A 21,401-nucleotide genomic window follows, 5' to 3' on the forward strand; every position below is an offset into this window, starting at 1 on the left:
GGGGAGGGGAAGGGAGGGGAGGGGAGGGGAAGGGAGGGGAGTGATTTCCTGGCCCTGGAAGTGCTGCTGGGCGTGGGCCTGAGTGATTACAGAGGAGCTGGGACACTGCTGGCCAGGACGGGGATAATGAGGTGTCTGCAAAACGCAGGAATCCTCTGGAGCACAGAGAATCCTACACGATCCGAGCCTGGAACAGGGCCCGCGGGTTATCGCTGCCCTGGAGAAGGCAGCCCGGACCTTCCTCTCTGGCCATGTGGGTGGCTGGCCGTGATCCTCACCAGGCCAGCACGCTCAGCAGCGTGGGCCTGGAACCTTAAACGTCAGGTTGGGGAGCCCAAGGCCAGTCTCCAGTCACCGCACCACTGGGCCTCAATGTCTTGCCCAGCCCTAAGCATTGAGGAAGACAGACAGGCCCTGGCAAAATGGAAGGAAGCCTCGTTTTAAAAAGTCTCACACCCCAACTCCAACCCAGAAGAACGGGGACCTTTAGTGACCAGAAGAAACGAGGGCTCTCGTCCAGGCTCAGGCAGCCATGTGTGATCTGGGCCCCAGGTTCCTCATCTGTGAAATGAGGTTAAAAGTTGTCTTCCTGCCGAGAGGGAGGAACAATGTCAAAGCACCTAAAACAACTTAAGATCATGAGATGTGATATGGTAACATTATGAGGCAAAAAGCTCTTAGCCTAATCAATGGTGTGGACATTTCTAGAATATCAGAGGGTCAACACGTAATGCTAACAGTTTACCTACAGTGAACAGTGGCTCATTTACACCCAGGTCCTTGAGCTGGGAACACACCTTTTGCCCCATTATACAGGGGTGGAATCTGAGCTTAGACAGGGGAAGGAACTGGCCCAAGTTCCCAAGAGGCCAGAGTAGCAGGGCCAGAAATGGAACCAGGTCTGGGACACCCCAACTGGTGCTTCCTCTGCTGAACTGCTCACTGCCTCCAAAGGAGAACAGCGTTGGCTACAGTGGCTACAGCGAAAAGGAACCGTGGAGATGCAAGTCTGAGAGGCAAGCCCTCAGGCTGCTTGCCTGGTGTTGGCCAGGAGAGCGGCCTGGCCTGATAGATAGTAACGGTAATCATCACAGCAGCAACATTTATGCAACATCTACTGTACACCAAGCATTGTGATGAGCACTTACATATAGTAACTCATCTGTTTTTCATGATAAACCTACAGTGATAAGGAACTCCCTCCATTTTGCAGGTGAAGACTGACCCAGAAGTTAAGTAACTTGGTCCAGGTCACGCAGCTAGTACAGTGTTCATCTCTTGTGGTGACACAGGCTTCAGGCCTCAGTCTGATGTCGCTCACCATTTAAAGCACCTAACTCTCCCTTGCTCAGCAAGCCACCTTCCAGTTGCAGGCTGGCTCACCATGTAGACCCGGGAAGCCTGGCCCTTCCAGTGCTCACTGTAAACCAGCAGAGTGGGGATCCGCTGGAGAGGTGTGGCGCGGCCTCTGGAGTCTGTCTGGATTCAAATCCAGGCTCTGCCCCTTTGATAAAGTTACTTAACCTCTCTGAACCTCTTCCCTGGGCATATCCCATGGGCTTGGTTCAATCAGCTCTGGGGGGCAGCAGGAAAATCAGGCTCCTGGAGTTGCAAGGACGAGAACCAGATGGCATTTCAATACTAGACGCATCAAGAAAATGCTGGCGCACAGAGATGCTTCCCACAGACACTGGGTCAGCTGGAATTGGGGGTAAAGGGATTCTGGGGGACCACCCCCACAGACAGACATCCTGTGGCCAGAGTCTCTGACCAGGCCTGGCAGCCAGAAGCCTCCTAGGACAGCAGGAGCCATGCTGGCCCAGCTTTCATGCCCTGGCAGGGCCGAGACAAAGCAGACACACTCCGAGGCTTTCAACTGCTGTGGTTGAGGTGAGGGGGTCTCAGTTCAGAATGTGGGGCTTCTCTGTCTGGTGCCAGATCTTGCTGGGGTTGTGACTCCTTGATGCTGTGCCCCAAACGTAGCTAAGTGGCTGCCACCCAGCAAGGCCATCCTAACGCCCCTGGGTGGGCCTAACGCCAGACCCATCCCAACACCATCTGGCCGCACCCAGCCCTGGGCTGAGCCAACTAAGAGGTCGCTCACACCTCTCTCCATCTCTGCTGGCTTCGTTACTTTGTACACTTTGCTTCGGGTTCTTCGGAAGGAAATGTTTTGGAAGTGCTAATGTCCGTCAGTGAGCCGAGGGAATTCATTTGGCCTGGGCCTGGAGGACCCAGGAAGATGTGTTCTGCTAAAACAGGGGTCGACGGACTTCCTGTGAAGGGCCAGAGAGTCAATATTTTAGGCTTTGTGGGCCACGTGGTCTCTGCCGAGACTACTTACCTCTGCTGTTACAATCCGTAGAGGAATGAACGAGCTGTGTGCCAATAAAACTTTACTTACAAAACCACATGGTTGGGGTTTCCCTGGTGATGCAGTGGATAAGAATCCACCTGCCAATGCAGGGGACGTGGGTTCGAGCCCTGGTCTGGGAAGATCCCACATGCCGCGGAGCAACTAAGCCCGTGCACCACAACTACTGGGCCTGCGTGCCACAACTACTGAAGCCCATGCACCCGTGCTCCGCAACAAGAGAAGCTGCCGCACTGAGAGGCCCGCGCACCCCAACGAAGAGTAGCCCCCCGCTCGCCACAACTAGAGAAAGCCTGCACGCAGCAACGGAGGCCCAATGCAGCCAAAAATAAATAAATTAATTAAATTAATTAAAAAAAAAACACATGGTGAGCTGGGCTTGGCCTGTGGGCAGTGGTTTGCCAGACCCAAGGCTGGGAGATGAGGTTGTCAGAGAAGGGGAGCTGCTCCAAATCCCCAGGGGAGAGAAGTGGAGGCTGTTGGCCCATGTGGACTAAATGCTCCCGAGGCCTTTGCTGCTTGGTTGGTTTTTTCAACAGTCATCTTGAAGGGTCCGATGCCCTTCTGGGCCTTTTGGGTTTGGGCATTTAGGCAGGCCAGGGAGGGCAGACAGGAAAAGATCCTTCAGCCTCTGGAAACCGAGCCCCCACTACTAAATGTGGAACAAGCTGAACTCATGCCCACCCTCTCCCCCCCACAATAAGCAGGCCTTCCCTCTTTCCAAAGGAAAATGGGAAGCGGACCAGAAACGAGCCTGTCTTTAAAAAAGAAAGCCTTTTTAAAACATGATTTATTTCCCAGTCCCCTGGATCCGCAGAATTAATCCAGTTCCATGGCTCCCACCCCAAATTTCCCCCCTTTGGAGTGCCTTCTCTCCAGCCCACCAGAGCTAGCCCTCCCCCAGGGCGGGAAGGACCCCCCTCCGCCTCATTGCGATGAACAGAGGAGTGGCTCCCTGGCTTACAAACCCTGGCCCCTCGGCCAGGAAGCAGACATGGCTGCTGGCTCAGGACCGGGAAAATGGTGAGAAGGAGAGATGGGGCAAAGGAGCAAAAGACAGGCGCAGCCAAATGAGCAGCTGTGAGTGACACAAACCAACTGCTTCCTGCCCTCCCTGCGGTCTCTACCCCCCTCTCTCTGGTGACAGAACCAAGGGCCCTACAGAGCAGAGTCACAGGGCCTGGTGGAAAGCAAGGGGCGTGAGACTGGGAATCTGCACAACTGGTTTTGCTGAGAACTGGCTGTGTGACCTTGGGCAAATGGCTTGACTTCTCTGGGCCACATCTGGAAAATCAAGCATTTTGGGCCCACTGATCTCCACGATACTTGTTTCATGTTCTAGACTCTTCCAGTAGTAACCTGCTAGTCTCCATAATGCAAGTACACCACAGTAGAAACAAATCTTTCCAGAGAAACAGACCACCTTTCCAGGGAAAACCACTTGAACACACGCTCAATATAGGAAACTCAAGTGGAGAAGTGCAACAGTTCGCTCGGGAGGCACATGAGACAGAGGAACTGGAGCAAGAATTTTTTAAAAATCTTGGTTCTTGCGCTTACCCTCTCGCTTAGCTCACTGATTCTGGGGCATTTAGCAAATCTCTGAGCTCCTTTTCCTTCTGTGAAATGGGGATAAAAATATCTACCATGTCTTTTTCGTTGTAGGTCTGCTTTAAGAGTGGAATGGGGCTTCCCTGGTGGCACAGCGGTTGAGAGTCCACCTGCCGATGCAGGGGACACGGGTTCGTGCCCGGGTCCGGGAAGATCCCACATGCCGCGGAGTGGCTGGGCCCGTGAGCCATGGCCGCTGAGCCTGCGCGTCCAGAGCCTGTGCTCCGCAATGGGAGAAAAAAAAGAGTGAAATGGCCTAGTGCCTGTGAAAGGTTTTGGAGGGACAGGAATTAGGCCCCTGGAACACAGAAGGGGAGTGGGTGGCAGGGACAAAGCTGATGACTAAAGCAGTGTGTGCCTGGGAGACGGAAGGCATGGAGACAGGGTCCCTCCCATGGCCATCCCACAGGACTCATGTTCCTGCCACAGCCACTCCTCCTGGCTTGCTGGACCAGCAAGAATCCAGGCCCAGAGAAAACCAGGTGCCTGCAAGTCCTGATGACACTTAGGTGCTGAACCTGACTCTTGTCAAGTCCAGGTGATTATGAGAAATCAAAGAACAATATTACAGGGGCCCCTGACTTTAAGGACATTCCCCCCAAACACATATACACCCGAGGACTACGTTACAAACAACTGGATAGACTTAAGTTAGGAGAGGGACTCCTACTGCTCTGTAATGTTTCTTTTAATGTTGAGTAACTCCAGAGCAGGGAGAATTGGGTTCAATTTACCCAAATGTAGTCTCAAACCATGCTTCCAGAAATTCTTCCCTGGTGTAAAGCAAGTTCCACCCATCCAAACTAATAAATCCAGAGTGGGCTGAAAGCCCAGGTGGGAGAGACAGGAGGACAGCCAACAGCATAAACTCCTCGGAGAATGAAAGCAAACCAAGGGCTCAGGGGGACCAGGGCAGGGTCACCCGCCTTATCGGCTTACACAGCCCCCGCCCTGAGCTCCTGGGAGGGGAGGAGGAGCAGGGCCCCTGCCAGAAATGAATACCCCCCTGTTGTCTCTGTGTCCTTCCATTCTTCTGTACCTCAGCGCACTTGAACACTCAAGACCTCTCTCTCTTTGGGAATTCTATTGTTCTTAAATTTCCTAGACTCCACGTGTTTCTTTTCCTTTTTGACTAGGCACCAGGGAACTCAGCCACTGCTTTCAGGTCATCAACTAATTAGGGCTTGACAGCTGCTAGCCCTGTTATTTTATTTAACAGTAGAAAGAGAAGGAGCTACTTTTTCACGAGAGCACATCCCTTGTGGCAGGCACTGTGCTGTCAGAGGCATGAAGTAGCTCAAATCTTTACCAGAGCCCTCGAGGGCTAACAGTGCTTCAAAAAGAAGTAGCAGCTTGACCTACATGATATATAGGGCCTGAAATAGGCCATCATGCTCAGAGCAGCAGAGACACTGGCACAACAGTGAAAGTGATACAAATGGCATCCGGAAAAAGTATGGCATGAATTAAGATGGTCAAGACAGAGAACAAGCAATAACTCAAAGACGACTTCCAGTCACACGGGTGGAAGTTGGGGAGTGTCCTGCTGTAAGGTGTGCGAGCTGCTACCCACAGGGGCAGCTCTCTGCAGCCTGCTCCAGGGTGAGCAGCAGCCTCCAGCTCATCATCAATACCTACAGCATGAAAAAATCATGCCCTTGGCCTGGGGAGGTGAGGGGTCAATGCTGCTACACCAGCAGCCCAGAGCCCTGGCCCTGCCTTCTACGCTCACAGCCTCCAAGGCAGGGTTGGCTTCAGGCGGTGTGATCTGCTCAGGCGCACAGTGACCCATACTTAGCAGGGCCCTGCTCTTGGTTTAACACCCTCTGTTCCCAATTTGAAATCTTTAATACTTTATGAACAAGAGGTCCCCTGAATCATGTAGCTGGTCCTGCCCAGGGCCTGAGGGTTCTGGGCCACAGGCTTCTGAGCTAAATAAAGGCTGGAAGGAGCATGTGGGGACTTAGGACCAGAGAGGAGAAGTTTGCCTAAGATCACACAGCAAGTTAGTGGCAGGGCTGAGGCTAGAACAAGCATACCAGTTCCCACTTTCTTTCTTTTTTTCTTTTTTCTCTTGCGGTATGCGGGCCTCTCACTGCCGTGGCCTCTCCCATTGCGGAGCACAGGCTCTGGACGCGCAGGCCCAGCGGCCACAGCTCACGGGCCCAGCTGCTCCGCCGCACGCGGGATCCTCCCGGACTGGGGCACGAACCCACGTCCCCTGCATCGGCAGGCGGACTCCCAACCACTGTGCCACCAGGGAAGCCCCCCCGACTTTCCTTTAATTAATTAATTATTTTTGGCTGCGTTGGGTCTTCGTTGCTGCATGCGGGCTTTCTCTAGTTGCGGCGAGCGGGGGCTACTCTTTGTTGCGGTGCGCGGGCTTCTCATTGTGGTGACTTCTCTTGTTGCGGAGCACGGGCTCTAGGCGCCGGGCTTCAGTAGTTGTGGCTCACGGGCTCTAGTTGTGGCTCACGGGCTCTAGAGAGCAGGCTCAGTAGTTGTGGCGCACAGGCTTAGCTGCTCCACGGCATGTGGGATCTTCCCGGACCAGGGCTCAAATCCGTGTCCCCTGCACTGGCAGGCGGGTTCTTAACCACTACGCCACCAGGGAAGCCGCCAGTTCCCACTTTCTTAACGTGCATGCTAGGTACTGGGTTAAACGTTTGACTAAACGTTTAATCCTTATAAGAATCTGTATTTTACAGATGCAGAAAGTAAGCCTCAGGAAAGTTAAGCTTTTTCCCAAGGCCCCACAGCAAGGGAGTGATGGGTCAGACTTGAGCCCAGGCAAGCTGGTTGGGAATGGGGAACAAAGGGGCCTAAAAACAGGGGACTTCATTCTCTGGATCCTCCCCAGCCATTGGCCAAGGGAGGCTCAATTATTTCTGTTGGGCTTCCCTTTGTAAATGCAGCCATACTCCTTTCATTTTACTCTCAGTAGGAAGGGGCCTGCCTCCTTCTCCAGGAGCTGCCTTTCCCAGAATCCAGAGTCCATGTCGGGGCAGCCCAACCCGGGGCAGGAATGCACCGCTGACCCTCTGACCGCTGAGCCATGCAGTCAGAGCACAGTCAGTCTCCCGGCTCAGGTGGGGAATGGGGTGCGTGAGGGCTGGAGCCACTCCACAGCCCCTTAGGGACTAAGTCCAAGGACATCCACCTAGGCCAAGGCGGGCCAGCAGAGACAGCCCAGCCCAAGTGGGTGTGGGCAGAGGCCCAGGCTGCCCCCGGGAGCACCGCAGCTGCCCAGGGGGGCTGCCCGGGCAGGCAGGTCTGCCTCCTTCTCCCACCCTGCTCAAAAACCCTCAGCTTCTGGTTAAACACAGGTGCTGTGGGCGGACAGAGGGGCACTGTGTGCGGGAGGCCAGCGGGGCTCTGGGCCTCTGCTCCCACAGCTGCTGCCTGACCCCATAGTAGCCCCTGGGGTGGCGGCCTCCCCCTCCACTCTCGGGCTCTCACCTCTCCCCGTGCCGGGGTGCTGGTGTGCACAGAAGAGACAAACTCAACACTGTTCAGAGTTCCCGGATCCCAGCCACCCCCCTCCCTGGGGTGGCTGCCTTGGTGGTCCTCCCCCACTTACTGGGGTACCCCCCCTCCCATTCCCTCACCCACCAGCTCCCCCCGCCAAAGCCCGTGAGGACGAGGCAGCGGCAGCAGCAGAAACAGAGGCCAGCGGTGCAGGATGAAGTAAGCAGCCGCTGTGTCTCCAGCCCCCAGCCCGCCAGTCCACCCCCTCCCCCGGCTCACTCTCCACAAGAGCCCTGAGAGATGGAGTCAACAGCAGTGGAGCCAGGCCTGACAATCCCACCCCAGGGCCACAAAAAAAGCAATGTTTTATTTTCCCCAGACTGGACTTTCACTAACAGATTATAAATAATCAACCGCCAATTATCTAACAAGCATCTACCACATGCCCAGCTGGAGGCTCCCGGCTATGACCAACTGACTCTCCAGCCTCAGGGACGGGGCACAGATATTTACAATCAAAGACACTCTCCCAGGCACTCCTGACTGCTCCGGGAATCATGTAGGTTTGGGGGAGGCTGCGTGGCTCCCTCATCCACCTGCCTGGTGCCATCAGGGCTGCCACTCAAGTGTATCCTCATTGCCCCAGGCTGCCCAAACCCTACCGGAAAGCAGGCTGGAGCCAAACATAGCAGGCAGGGCCCCGGATACTGGCTCACGGGGGCAAGGGGGGATGCAGCAGGGCTGAGACCTGGAGGCCTCGCATCTGTAACTGGACCCCACCTTTGGAGCAGGGATCACAATACTTCAGCTGACATCTGGCTGGACACTGCCAGAGGAGATGGGGGTGGGGATGAGGGGGGCAGGGGCCAGGGGCAGAGTTCACTTGTGAACTGAGGTTGAGGGTGACCCCCTTTTCAAGGTTTGCAGGCTGCCCTTATCTTGCCCTGGGCAGGGTCTCTGTATTGTTCAACGGGTCTCTGTGTCAATTGGCTCCAGAATGTCTGGATAGTGTTGTAGTCCTAGCAAGTGTCTGGCACACAGTAGGCGCTTAATCAAAATTTGTTATGAGTCTCTCCAATCAGATCTGAAGCTCCTTCAGGGTCTTAACCCTGTCAGCATCCTCACGGCACACCGAACACAGTAGGTGGTACCCAGAAAGTCCATGGTGGCTGTTGGAAGGACACACACTCAATGCCCTGAGTCCCAAGGGTTTCACGGGGAAACTGAGGTCCAGCTGATACCACTGCTCCAGGGCCTTCTTGGCCCCCAGGGCCCTGCACTTCCTCTAGTCTAGGTTTTGGCTGGGGTGGCCTGAGGTACATACGGGCATCCTCAGGCCAGGAAAGGCCCTGAGCCTAGCTGGTGCGGTGCAGAGTAACTCATAGGCAGGCCCCCAGGCCCGGCAGAACGTCCCTGGAAGGCTGCGGGCTTCCAGCATCTGTGGTAAAGCCCTTCAAAGAGATTTAAAAAAAATTTTATACATAAGCAATATGGTCTATGGCAAGATGGATGCTGCAGGAAATGGGAGTCTGAGCAAAAACAACTGGCTTATCTATGATGTCTGGTGGGAGCAGGGCTCAGCAGGGCTCGGGGCAGCCTCCCAGGGTGTGTGGCTGGAGCCTGGGGCCTCTCCTCACCCCCATCCCTCTCCTGCTCTGCGTACATTTGGACCAATCCCCTGAGCTCTTGGATGCCACGTAAACAGAGCAGTGTGAGAGTGTGTGTGTGTGTGTGTGTGTGTGCGTGCACGCTCTCTCTCTCTCTCACACACACACACACACACACACACACACACATATCATTGCTTGGGAAATCCCCACATCTGGCTCTCACGTGACTGAGCTATGCCCAGGAGGCCGCAGCTGGGAGGGCCTGGAGGACAGGAGAGGGTCAGGAGTGTGCGAGCTCTCTGGGGAGCACGAAGTTAACCCTTTGGCACCACAGCTCAGGGACTCCAGCTAATACTGAGCTTCCACCCCGGGGAGAAGCCCGGAAGGAGACCTGTGCTCAGAGGGCTCTGTCCTGGCTCGCTGCACAAGTGTGAGAAGCTGGGGCCATTTTTCTGGGTCCCCCTGGTCTTTACCTGTGCCTTGAAAGGGCTGCTCTCTCTGTCCTGTCAATCCCGGTGAATCATCAACTACGAGGGAGACCCACTGGATGAAGATTTCCCCAATGGAGACCCGTCTGTTGTCAGATACTTAACACTTCCGAGTGCCAAGCACCTGGCTGGCCGGGCCACAGCCCTGCAGCTGTATGGAATCAGGATTCATGCCCTCCTGTCACAGGCAGGGCATGTGTCCCCTAGGAGACCAGTGGAAGCCAGAGTCCTCCTAACAATAAGGAACAGGTCAGAGGCGACCTTTGGGGCAAGTTCTCTCCAACCCAGGCACATGTATTAATTTTATAATTAGAACATTTTAAGCTTCAACAACTTTAGTGAACGAGTGACCATCTGCAGTGGTATCTCTGCAGAGATACTGCCCAGCAGGTACCGGGGGGATGTGCAGGATGTGCCCCAGCCCGGTTTAGAGGATGTGAGACGCTTGCATAGCCAACGCTAAGACTGACCAGATGCCTCTGCAAGCTGCTCTCCCTCTTCTCCGGGCCGACTCATTTAAAACCTCAGGGAACCGGGGGTAGAAGGTCTCACTCAGCACCCCACCCACAGGCATATCTATGCCTCCCCTGGGGAGGCTCCCTCACATCCCACCCGCTGCGCCTCCACCATGGTAGCACTTGGACATCACATCATAACTGCTGTTTACTTTCCCACCTCCCTGACCCAACTGAGAGTCCTGAGGACACGGACCTCACTGTATCCACCTTGGTATCCCTAGGCTTGGACCACAGGGCCTGGCACAGAGGAGGTACTCAGATGTTCACTGAACAAATCTACATGACAGCCACAGCCAGTGCCAGTGAGTCAGCTCTAGGTCTGGCAGGAACCACCTAATCCTAGCAGAGTCTGGTACCAGCATCCATTCGGAAACTTGCTTCTTATCAGTTTGGCCAAACCCTCACCCGTGGGAGAGCTGCCACTAGTGTCAACTGAGCCCCGGGCTTAGAGCAGAGAGAGAAACAGTGGTCACTGAGGAAGATGGGGAAAGGGCCCTCGTACTCAGAACCCTGTGACCAAACGCAAATGAGGAACTGACAGAGGGCTCTCAGAGCCACTAGGCTCCAGGGAGGGACAGTATACGGCCAAGAGGTGACAGACCAGGAGAAACTGCCCCACCCAGACAGATCTGGGACAAAAGATGTTAATATCTGCCATGTTTGCAAGGTTTCCCCGGTTGGGGGGGGGGCGCTATTGCCAACCAAGAGAGTCCTAATTTGGCCTCTTATCACTAGCCTGTCATCACAGCTTTGCAAGGACCTCACCTTCCTTCCGGGAACAGTTATGTACCCAGCTCTGACCCTGACCCAACACTCAGGGAGCCTAAGGTGGTCCAGGGCCCAGGGGGAGACCCTGGCTAACAGGAAAGGCAGCTCCCAGAAACCTGCAGGGGGCCTTTTCCTACAACACGGCATCCACTGGCCAGATGCAACATTGGGAGGAAGCATCTCGAAGAGGTGGTGGCTCTTCCTTCTGAGCACAAGGAAGTGAAGGGACTTTCTACCACGGCCCAATTTTCTTGGTACAAGAATCCAGTTCTGGGGGCTTCCCTGGTGACGCAGTGGTTGAGGGTCCGCCTGCCGATGCGGGGGACGTGGGTTCGTGCCCTGGTCCGGGAGGATCCCACATGCCGCGGAGTGGCTGGGCCCGTGAGCCATGAGTTCTAACATTAAGAAAATCCATCTTCATACCAGCTGCTTGGGTCACATGTGGCAATGACAAGATCTCGAGAGTAAAGCAGAAAGAGTTGGGGAAAAACACTTTTTCCCCCGCAAACTTCTAAGTTTCACTGAAACTTTGGAAAATTTTTCTTTGCCGTCACATTTCAAAACTGACCAATTATAAAAATGTCACAAGCCAACTGAGTTACACACGCCACATTTCTATTTCTAAACAAAGTAACTTTAGATCAGAAAAAGGTGCTAAAACAATAAATAATGCACATTTCCCCCAAATCCTTGTTTTTCCATTGGCTTTGTTGTTACTGGAAATGTTGCCTCGTTTGTCACATGTTTATAAGCCAAAAAGCCCAAGTGGGGAACAAGTTATTTTCTGGCTGAGGGCCGTGGTGGGAAGCATTTCTTTGCTGGACCAGAATGTGGGTGTCTCCTCCTCTGAAGAGGAAAAGCTTGTGGAAATAAAAGGCAGACGGGGGTCTCGTCACAGCCTCCTGATGAGGGCAGAAGGGAAGCTAGTGGCTGGGCAGGCCCAGTGGAGAGCCATTCTCCAAGGCCCCGAATGCCAGGCCACTGTTCTCTGTCCTCTAACTGCGCTCCCCTTCCCATACTGGTTCTGCCCCCCACCCCCAACTTGGGACACAACTAAATGCACCCTCCAGGAGCAGCCCCATCCTGGGGGTCCGATCCTGCTGCCTCCTCACTGCCTGAATACCCCGAACACTGCCATCAACCCACGTGGACGACCCACCCCAAATTCAACCCCGCCTCTATCTCAGGATCCCTGGGGAGCCCATCAAAACTGCCTGGTGTTCCTGGCCGCCGCCCCCAGAGACGCTCATTCAGTAGGTCTGGGCAGGGCCTGGGAATCTGCACTTCAACAAGCAGGCTCAGGACTCTCAGCATACCTCTGGGCCTTTGCCCACGCTGTCCCCTTCCAGACCATCTTCTCATTACCCCAGCAGGAGAGGTCGGGTGATAGGAATGAGGGAGCAGAAAGAAGCTAAGCAAGCAGGGCAGAGGGAATCAAGGCCACATACCAGCTAGCTGCCTCCTTCCCGGGAGTGAGATACGTGATTCCAGGATTCGGGGAGCCCTCACCTCCCTCGCCCCTGCTTTGTGTGTGCAAGCCAGTAGGTCAGTGCCAGGGGAGTTGTGGCACAGACACACACTTTCTCCATCACACTGCTGTCACACTGGCTGGCTGTGGAACAGCCAAATCAATCAGCCTCCTTTCACTTCCAATTAGCTGGCTTTGAACTCCAGGGTGACATCAGGCTGAGGACCCAGAGCCACGAAAACAAAAATTATTTAAAAACACCAACCCGGGTGAGACGTGCCAGAACATGACGCCTTCACAAGACACGTTCACTTTTGGCCGTTGGAGGGTGCCAGTAATGTCTTGGCCGTGTTCTCTAAGCAGCCTGGGCCTTTCTCCCTGAGGATGGATGGCTCGGGCAGAAAAGAAAGCTTTGCAAGAGTCTTGCTGGGACTTCCCTGGTGGCGCAGTGGTTAAGAATCCGCCTGCCAATGCAGGAGACATGGGTTCGAGCCCTGGTCTGGGAAGATCCCACGTGCCACGGAGCAACTAAGCCCGTGCGCCACAACTACTGAGCCTACGCTCTTGAGCCCTTGCGTGGCAACTACTGAGCCTGCAATCCACAACTACTGAGCCCGCGTGCCGCAACGACTGAAGACCATGCATCTAGAGCCCATGATCCGCAACAAGAGAAGCCACAGCAATGAGAAGCCCATGCACCACAACGAAGAGTAGCCCCTGCTCACCTCAACTAGAGAAAGCCTGCGCAGCAACTAAGACCCAATGCAGCCAAAAATAAAGTAAAATAAATTTATATAAAAAAAAAAAGGAAAAGCCTTGCTGATACACTCTCCCAGGTTTCCTTTCCAGACACATCTCCTGCCTTCCCCTTCCCTAGCTCTTCACTTCTGCCAGGCTAGACATCTCTTCTTCCCTCAAACTTCTCAATCACATCCCAGACTCCAAGTCCTTGCTCAGGCCCGGCCCTTCTACCAGGGGCGTCTGCCCACCCCTCTGCTCATCGCAACCCCTTCCATCCTCCAGGACGCATCTTCAGCCCCTCCCATCTTGGCTAGTACCCCCCCCGCCACCGTCCCCAGCCCCTTCTATTTGACTCCCGCTGCTTGTGGGTCACAACCCATCCTGCCCTGCCTTCATCAATGAATCACTGAGAGCATCCTGCTTTCTCAATTGAGCTGTGACCTCTGTGGGGCCGGAGACCGGAGACCAGCAATCGCTTAAGAGAAATGAAAGCCTCCGGGAGAGGCGTGAAGGCTGCTGCCGTCTGCTTTGTCTCTGCTCTTCTCCCTCTGTGGCTGGTGAGCAGAGCAGGCCGGGGGTCAAGAGAGAGCCTGGCCCTGCTCTCTGTCCTACTGAGGCATTCATCCTGTGGGAAGACGAGGGACCAGAGGCTTTACAGACCTGCTCTCTCTGCTTCACCATGGCCCTCCTCACACCTCCGCCTCATTCCAGGGTTTGGTGGGAATGTGATGAGCAGGAAGCCAGGTTCTGCCCAACCCCTCACCTTGGGCAGGTGGCAGGCCCGCTCTTAGTTACTTCCTCTATAAAACGAGGAGGGTAGACTAACTTTTTATAGTAGCCAGAACCTATGGGCAGGTTTTGCTTTAAAACAAATACACCTTATTAAAGATCAAATTCAGACAAAGAGAGATTAAGGGGATATTAGTCACACCCTGTAATGGGACCCTTTACCCAATTAAGAATCCCTGGTGACCAATGGGTTCCTTCTAGAAACCGCAGTGGGGGGCTCTCTTGGGGAAGTCCCTCTCTCAGTCTGTGGAACCTCCTGCTAGAGGTCTCCAGGGCCCAGTCCTGTTCACCTGTGGATCCCTTGGGTCCTAGCTTAGGAGGGAACAGACTTCAGTGGAAAGAGGTTTGGATCAGAAGGACCAGATTCGAATCCTGCATCTATCTGGCTAGGTGACTTCGGGCAGGTTCCTGAACCTACCTCTCCTGGTCTTTAAAAGGGGGACAAGACCACCTGCCCAGGTTATTGGGAGGCTGACTGGCAACTATGAGATGGTACACACTCTGCCTTCCCCCTCTGATTGAGAGGAGTCTCTCCTGCAGGAGGGCAAATGCCAAAGCCAGTGGTCCCTTCTGCTGGGGGACCTCCACGGTGGACCTCTGCTAGATATCCACGGCGCTGCCTCCTACTCATAATAGAAGAGGCTTAACCCTTAGTGTTTCCTGCACCAGACACGTCACACGTGTTAACACATATTCAAGCCTCAAGCAACCTGGTGAAGTGCTACCGTTATACCCATTCCACAGATGAGGAAACTGAGGCACAGGGAAGTTAGGACTTGCCCAAGACCACACAGCTGGCAGAGCTGGGACACAAAACCAGGCATTCTGGCTCCAGAGCCTGTGTTCTTAACTCTACAGAATGTTCTGAGTCTAGGTTCTGTCTCCTCTGGGGCCAGACCCTGGGCTCAAAGAATGAAAATAATGCTTCAAGCATGTCTTTTTACTCTCAAATCCAAGGTAGGACCAACTTCTCCCCTCCTTTCTGAACCTATCAATACTTAAAATAACAACAATGGCAGCTGCTATCATTGGGAGTTGCTATGCGCTGGGCCCCCTGCTAATTCAATCCTTACCTTTAATAGAGGCAGGCACTATTTTTACCCCTGTTTTCCACATGGGGGCATGAAGGTCAGAGGTTAAGCAGCTGCCACTCATAAAGCAAACACATATCAGAGCAGGAGTTCAAACCCTGTCTGATGCCAAAACCTAAACTCTGAACTCCAAGCGACATGCTTCTCTGCAGTGAAACTACAGTAATGCTGATCTCATTAACTCCATCCAACGATGCAGACTGTATGGTACTAAAATGGAAGCAGGCAGAGCTCACCAAGTTTCCAAGGAAAAGTATAAAGTAAACAGGATTTCACAAGGAACATCAACACTAGCCCGAAAGAACAAACTTGCAACACTCTTGAGCAACCTCATTTGCATATAAACGAGCTGCAGCTCATCACAGGACTCCTGGGTGGGATGGGGCCTCAGACACAATCCCAGGGCCAGGATGGTCTCACAGGATCCGTGGCCACCTGCGCCCCCTCGTGGTGCAAGTCAGAACTCCCCAGCCACCAGCGCCGGAGCCAGGCAGCTTCCCAGAACTCTGGGCGCCCCAGCCCATCTTTTCAGGTTTGAAGAGAAGCCCCTGCTCTGGGGGGGGGGCTGCTCCAGCCCACCTCTGAGCTCCCGCAGCAGTGCTCACCGGGAGGGGGGCGCGGCCAATCGCAGCTAACAGCAACAGACTCTTGCTACTGCCAGGCCCGGCACAAAGCCCTCTAACTGCATCACATCCTTGAATCATCGGCACCTTCCTGCAGGTGGCTGCTACTCCATTTTCATGGGTGTGTCCATCACTTTTATGCGTCACCTTGGCTAGGCTACAATCCCCGGTTATTCAACCACACGCTAATCCAGGAATTGCTGGGGAGGTATTCTGCAGGTGGGATCAGGTTCATAATTAGTTGACTTTCAGTGAAATTACACTTGATACTCCGAGGGGTCCTGGGTCCATCAGCTGAAACGCTTTAAAGGCAGAGCTGAGGCTTCCCTGCAGGAGGAATTTCACCTGTGGATGGCAACCCCAGTCGGCTCTTGGGTTTCAGACTTGCCTCACCTGCCCCCAATCACATCAGCCAGTTCCTTGCCAGAAATCTGATAGCTCCTGCTGGTTCTGTTTCTCTAGTTGAACCTGACTGATACAACAGAACAAGTGAGGTTGCAGAGCTCAGGTGATCTGCCCAAGGTCGTGTGGCTGAGAACGGGAGCCCAGGCAATCTGACATAAACTGCCCCCCACGGCCCACACCTGATCATGGAAATCCATCTCGTCCCTCCATTGCTGCCAGAGTCCTTATCCTCTCATCACCTGTCTCCTCCCCTTAACCATCTCCACTCACCGGTCAGAAAAATCCTTCTGGGATCTAAGTCAGATTATGTCCCCCTTTCCTGAGAACCCCGTAGGGGCTCTTCATCTCACAGTGAAAGCCAAAACCCTTAAAATGGCTGGCAAGGCCCTACACGGTCTTTGCTGCTGCCGCATCCCCACGACATGGCTGCTCTCCCCTCCTAACACCTTGGCCTCCCTACGTTCCACCCAGCCGCAGACCTCCCACCCCTGGGCCCTTGTACTGGCTGTGCCCTTGGCCTGGACTGCTCTTCCTCAGGGAATCATGCCACTTCCTTGCTTCCCTGTCCAACAGTACATTCTTGTCTGCACAGTTCATCACCCAGAGCGGACTGCAAACCCCTCGAGGGCAGAAAGGCACATTCCTATAACCTCAACACTTTACGCGGTACTGGCATACAGCTGGTGCTCAATAAGGTCAGCTGCAGTATCTGGTCTGCAAACAAGCTGCACTTGGTCCTGCTACCCCATCTTTGCGCAAGTGCTGTCTCTCGATTAGCAAAGCCCCCGCTCTCCACCCCTAATCAGAAAAACTCCTCCTTTTCCCGGATGACGTTCTTGACTTGAGGCTTTAGCAACCTCTCTTTCCTGACCTGCAGCGTCATTCATGCACCCACGCCTTCTTCCATCCACCCTCCCATTCAACAAGCACCAGGGGACCCTGCTACTGGTGCGAGCCCTGCCGCAAGGTCTCTGCCTCCAAGGTGGTGGGACCCAGATAATGAACAAGAAAACCCACAAGATAGAGTGCGGTTAGTGATGTGCAAGAAGCAGGGAGACCTACAGGGGCAGCTAGACAGTGGAGGTAGGGGCAGCTTCTCTGAGGTGACAAGCAGAAATCTTAAGGAGCTAGCCATGTGGAAGAATGGGGAACAGTATTCAGGCAGAGGGAACGGCAAATGCAAAGACTGTGTGGAGAGAACGAACCCGAAGTGTTTAAGGAATGGAAGGTAATGGGCGCAGCTGAGCAGAGGGCTGGGGTGGGAAGTGGGGACGGGGATGAGGGCAGAGCCTAGGGCAGGGTGGCAGGCAGGGGCCAAAGCACACACGGCTCTGCAAGCCCGGGATAAGGAGTTTTTCTGGGTGGGATGGGAAATCTTGGAATTTAGGCAGAAAAGCACAGTATTTGATCCATGTGTGGAAGAGCTCACTCTAGCTGCAGTATGGAGGGGCTGGGCTGGGAGCAGATAGGCTGAGGAGGAAGCTGGGGTCCTCCTGAGAGACGAAGGGAGCTTCCAACAGGTGTGACGGTGGAGGTGGGAGAAGGGGATGGATCTGGAGGTCAGGTGGGCAAGTGAGAGGAAGGGAGAAGTCAGGGATGACCTCTCCGATGCTGGGCTTGAGCAACAGGGTGGATGGAGCGAGAAGGAAGATGCGGGAAGGAGCAGGTTCTGTGGAGCGAAGGAGCAGAAATAAATTTGAGGCTACACTGTCTTTGGGGTCTCAAGGTCGCCAGTCCTGCCTCCTCTGTGAGGCTGTCAGCCGCCTGAGAACTTCCTTCCTGTTGACTCCACCCTCCCCAGGCCTGCCTTGTAGTCCTGGCTCTGTGCTCAACAGGAGATCCCTCCAAGAGATCCTCCAAGGATGAGCTGGGGCTTCGAGGACTCAAATGTGACAAGAAATGACCAGGGAACAAGCATTCATGTTCTCCACACAAACATCCCTGACTGGAGCGACCTTGGGAAGCTTCACGCGCTTCATCACTGAGTGAAGCCCAAAGTATGAACTCAAACCTTCACTTTGCCACAGACTCCGGGCAGCCACCCTCGGAGACACAGCTTCTCATTTGTGAAATGCAAATCCTACCAGCCACCATGCAACATGGCTCTGGGCAGCAAATTAAGAAATATATGTAAAGTTGCCAGCACATAGTAGATGCTCACTAAATAATAACAGTAGCTAGCACTTTGGGAGAACTGTCCAGTTCTCACTGTAGGCAGTGGTCCAAGCACACTTACATATAGAAGTTTATGTAATTTAATTATAACCATATAAGGTGTGTATTGATCAGGGTTCTCCAGAGAAACAGAACAGAATATTGAGAGAGAGAGAGCAAGAGAGAGCGAGCGAGCGAGCGAGGGAGGGAGGGAGGGAGAGAGAGAGAGAGGAACTGGCTCACGTGATTCGGGGGGCTTGGTGAGCCCACAGCCTGACGGTGTAGACTGACAGGCTGGAGACGCAAGGAAGAGTTGCAGTTCAAGTCCAAAGGTGCTGGCAGAATTCCTTCTTGCTTGGGGGAGGTCAGTCTTTCTCTCAAGGTCTTCAACTGTTTGGATGAGGCCAACCCACATTAGGGAGGGTAATCTGCTTTACTCAAAGTCCACTGATTTAAAAGTGAATCTCATTCAAAAACAAACGCCTTCACAGACACATCCAGAAAAACGCTTGACAAAATATCAGGGCACAGCCAAGTCGACACATAAAATTAACCTTACCAGATGGATAAGAATATTATCCCCAATTTACAGAAGGGAGGACAGGGTCGGAGAGGGTAGGAAGTCTGCCCAAGGTCTGAAAAGCCAGACTCTGAACTCCTGCAGTCTGGCTCCAGACCTGGCACTTTTAACCATGACACTAAGTGGCCATTATCATAAGCAGCGTAAATTAAATTTTTCCATCCATCCCTTTCCTGGCTGGAGAGTGGAAGGCAGAGAAACCAGGGAAGCTTTCCCTGGGTGGGGCCCTGTCTTGCTTAGGAAGCAGCACAGAACCTGAGCCTTAGAGATTGAGGGTAGGGCAGCTGGGAGGTTATGAGGCCCAGCCCTTGACTTTATAGCTGGAAACTGAGGCCTAGAGTAGAGAAGGGACTCACCCAGGGTCCCAGGGCTTCAGAAGGTAATGCTGACGACAATAAACTGACACTTCTACAGCAGTTATTGGGTCCTACGGACTTTTCCACATTAACTTATTGAATCTTCTACATGTGAAGTAGAGACCATCATTATCTGTGTTTTTTTTAGGGAGAGAAAACCGAGGCAGAGAGGTTATGAAAATTGCCTGAGGTCACACAGAGCCAGAATCTGAGCCCAGCGCTTCCCTGGTGGTACAGTGGTTAAGAATCTGCCTGCCAATGCAGGGGACACGGGTTCGAGCCCTGGTCCGGGAAGATCCCACGTGCCGTGGGGCAACTAAGCCCATGTGCCACAACTACTGAGCCTGTGCTCTAGAGCCTGCAAGCCACAACTACTGAGACTGTGCGCCACAACTACTGAAACCGGCGCGCCTAGAGCCCGTTCTCCGCAACAAGAGAAGCCACTGTAATGAGAAGCCCGCGCACCACAAGGAAGAGTAGCCCCCCTCGCTGCAACTAGAGAAAGCCCGCGTGCAGCAGCGAAGACCCAACGCAGCCAAAAATAAATAAATTTATAAAAAAAGAATCTGAGCCCAGGCTCAACCAGCCACTACACCTCTCTTGGGGAGAGCAGTGTGACAGAACGCAATCCCATGTTTGCCCCTCCTTCCAGGTTCCCCCACCTATGGCTCGGGCTGCAAGTGACAGCTGAGGAGATGCTGCAATTCCTCAAGTTCATGAGGCAGCCTCACCCCCTGTTCATGGAGGAAATGCTGTTCTGCACCAGGGATGGGCATACCTGAAGCACCCCTCCCCAGGTGACAGGCATGTGTGCACACGCAGTCTCATCCCACAGCTAGACACAAACACACACCAACGCACAACTGGATACATCCTAACACACTGGCACACACACACCCAAACAAGTAAACATGCCCTCAAGAGCACACAACTATGAAGCCCCACATGAACACACACAACCCCCTGTACACACATGTTCCCCCCATATGTAAGCCAGGACACATCTTTCCTCATCCCAGTGAATATATAAGCACTTATACACACAAAACATACGGACTCACACTCAGAAACGCACCATGCAATCGCAACTATTCCAATTCACAGCCCATCCATCACACACAGGCACACAGACCTCTTCTGATCCACACTTCAAAGCACCTGGACACAAGTATCTCCCTACAACGTGAGCCATTAATGTAAGCCAGGGGTTCATACACACTTCCCACATCCCCAAGGCCAGAGCCCCAGATGGTTGCGCACCCCCATAACTCACCACCCCCATAAATACGGACAACACACAAGCCCACATAGATCGCTGCATTCCCTTCCCCGCCCCAACTCCCAGTACACACGGCCCTAAGTACAAGGGGCCACCCTCTCCCAATTAACTGCACCCCGCCCACGTGCTGGCATTCGCCTAGTCCCTCCTCCCCCACCCAGAGAGAATCCTCCTCTGACCCCAGCCGACTGCGCCCAGCACACAGCGTCCAGCGTCCAAGGACCTGCCCCGACGCTCCCCGTCTCCACCCGCTTCGCAAACTCGGAGTGAGCCCGGCACCTGCTGGGCCGATGCCAGGGTGGGTCGGTGGCCTCCCATCGGGCAGAGCCTCCACCCCGGCACGGTGGAGAACGCGCTCAGAGTTGGGGAAGGAGGGGAAGGGCTGCGCTGCAGCCGTTAAAAACCCAGTCTCTGCAGCACGACTCCCCTCCCTTCCCCTCCGCCCCTTTTCGGTCCTGGATCTCACCTTCCCACGGCGAAAACCCAGCCTCTCGTTTCTATTAACCCTTCCATCGCTGCCGCACCGCGGGAAGGACCGAGGGAGAAACCACATAGATGCCCAGGAGTTGGCCCCGCAGGCCCAGGAGGAGGATCCGGCTGCACACGTCGCGGGGGCTTAGGCCCTTCACAGGCATCCCCACACTCCCCACGCACCCGCTCCCACCCCCACCGGGAGAGCCCGAGGGGCGCGGTGCGAGGAGGAGGCGCGAGTACCAGAGGTCTTAGGGGGCGTGGACTGAGGAGGGGGGCAACCACAGGGAGTACCCTGGCCCACAGGACCACAGGGCAGGCGGGCGAGAACAAGCCCCCAGAAAGTCCTCCGCAGGGTCGGAGCGGCGCGTGCACGAAGCGGGAGGGGAGGCTGGAGGGAAGAACGCCCGGAGGCTCCCTTACCTGATTTCCTCTTGGAACTGCCATAGTCCCTGAAAAAGAAGCAACAACAGACAGACATGGTTAGGGTCGTGCGGAGGCGCGCGGCCGCTGGGCTGCAGGGCTGCGGCTGCCGGGCACCCACGGGCCGGATGCTCATGTGATGCCGGCGGCCGGCGAGCCGCGCGCTCCGCAGCCGCACGCACTG

The 21,401-nt window shown here is 54.4% G+C and overlaps 1 protein-coding gene across 3 annotated transcripts in view; it reads right to left on the minus strand.

Annotated features, from left to right (window-relative positions):
- SH3PXD2A (SH3 and PX domains 2A) overlaps positions 1-21,401 on the minus strand; it is a 241,972-nt gene that overhangs the window by 63,572 nt on the left and 156,999 nt on the right. For 2 of the 3 annotated variants that reach the window (XM_024734999.1, XM_024735003.1), the window contains exon 6: positions 21,218-21,246. In XM_024734999.1, the coding sequence (XP_024590767.1) occupies positions 21,218-21,246 (29 nt within the window). Of the gene's footprint in view, positions 1-18,351; positions 18,465-21,217; positions 21,247-21,401 lie in introns of those variants that run through there. The other variant, XM_024735002.1, reaches the window with a different exon arrangement.

Source organism: Neophocaena asiaeorientalis, unplaced genomic scaffold, assembly GCF_003031525.2.
Source record: "Neophocaena asiaeorientalis asiaeorientalis breed wild unplaced genomic scaffold, Neophocaena_asiaeorientalis_V1.1 scaffold240, whole genome shotgun sequence".
NCBI classification, from domain to species: Eukaryota; Metazoa; Chordata; class Mammalia; order Artiodactyla; family Phocoenidae; genus Neophocaena; species Neophocaena asiaeorientalis.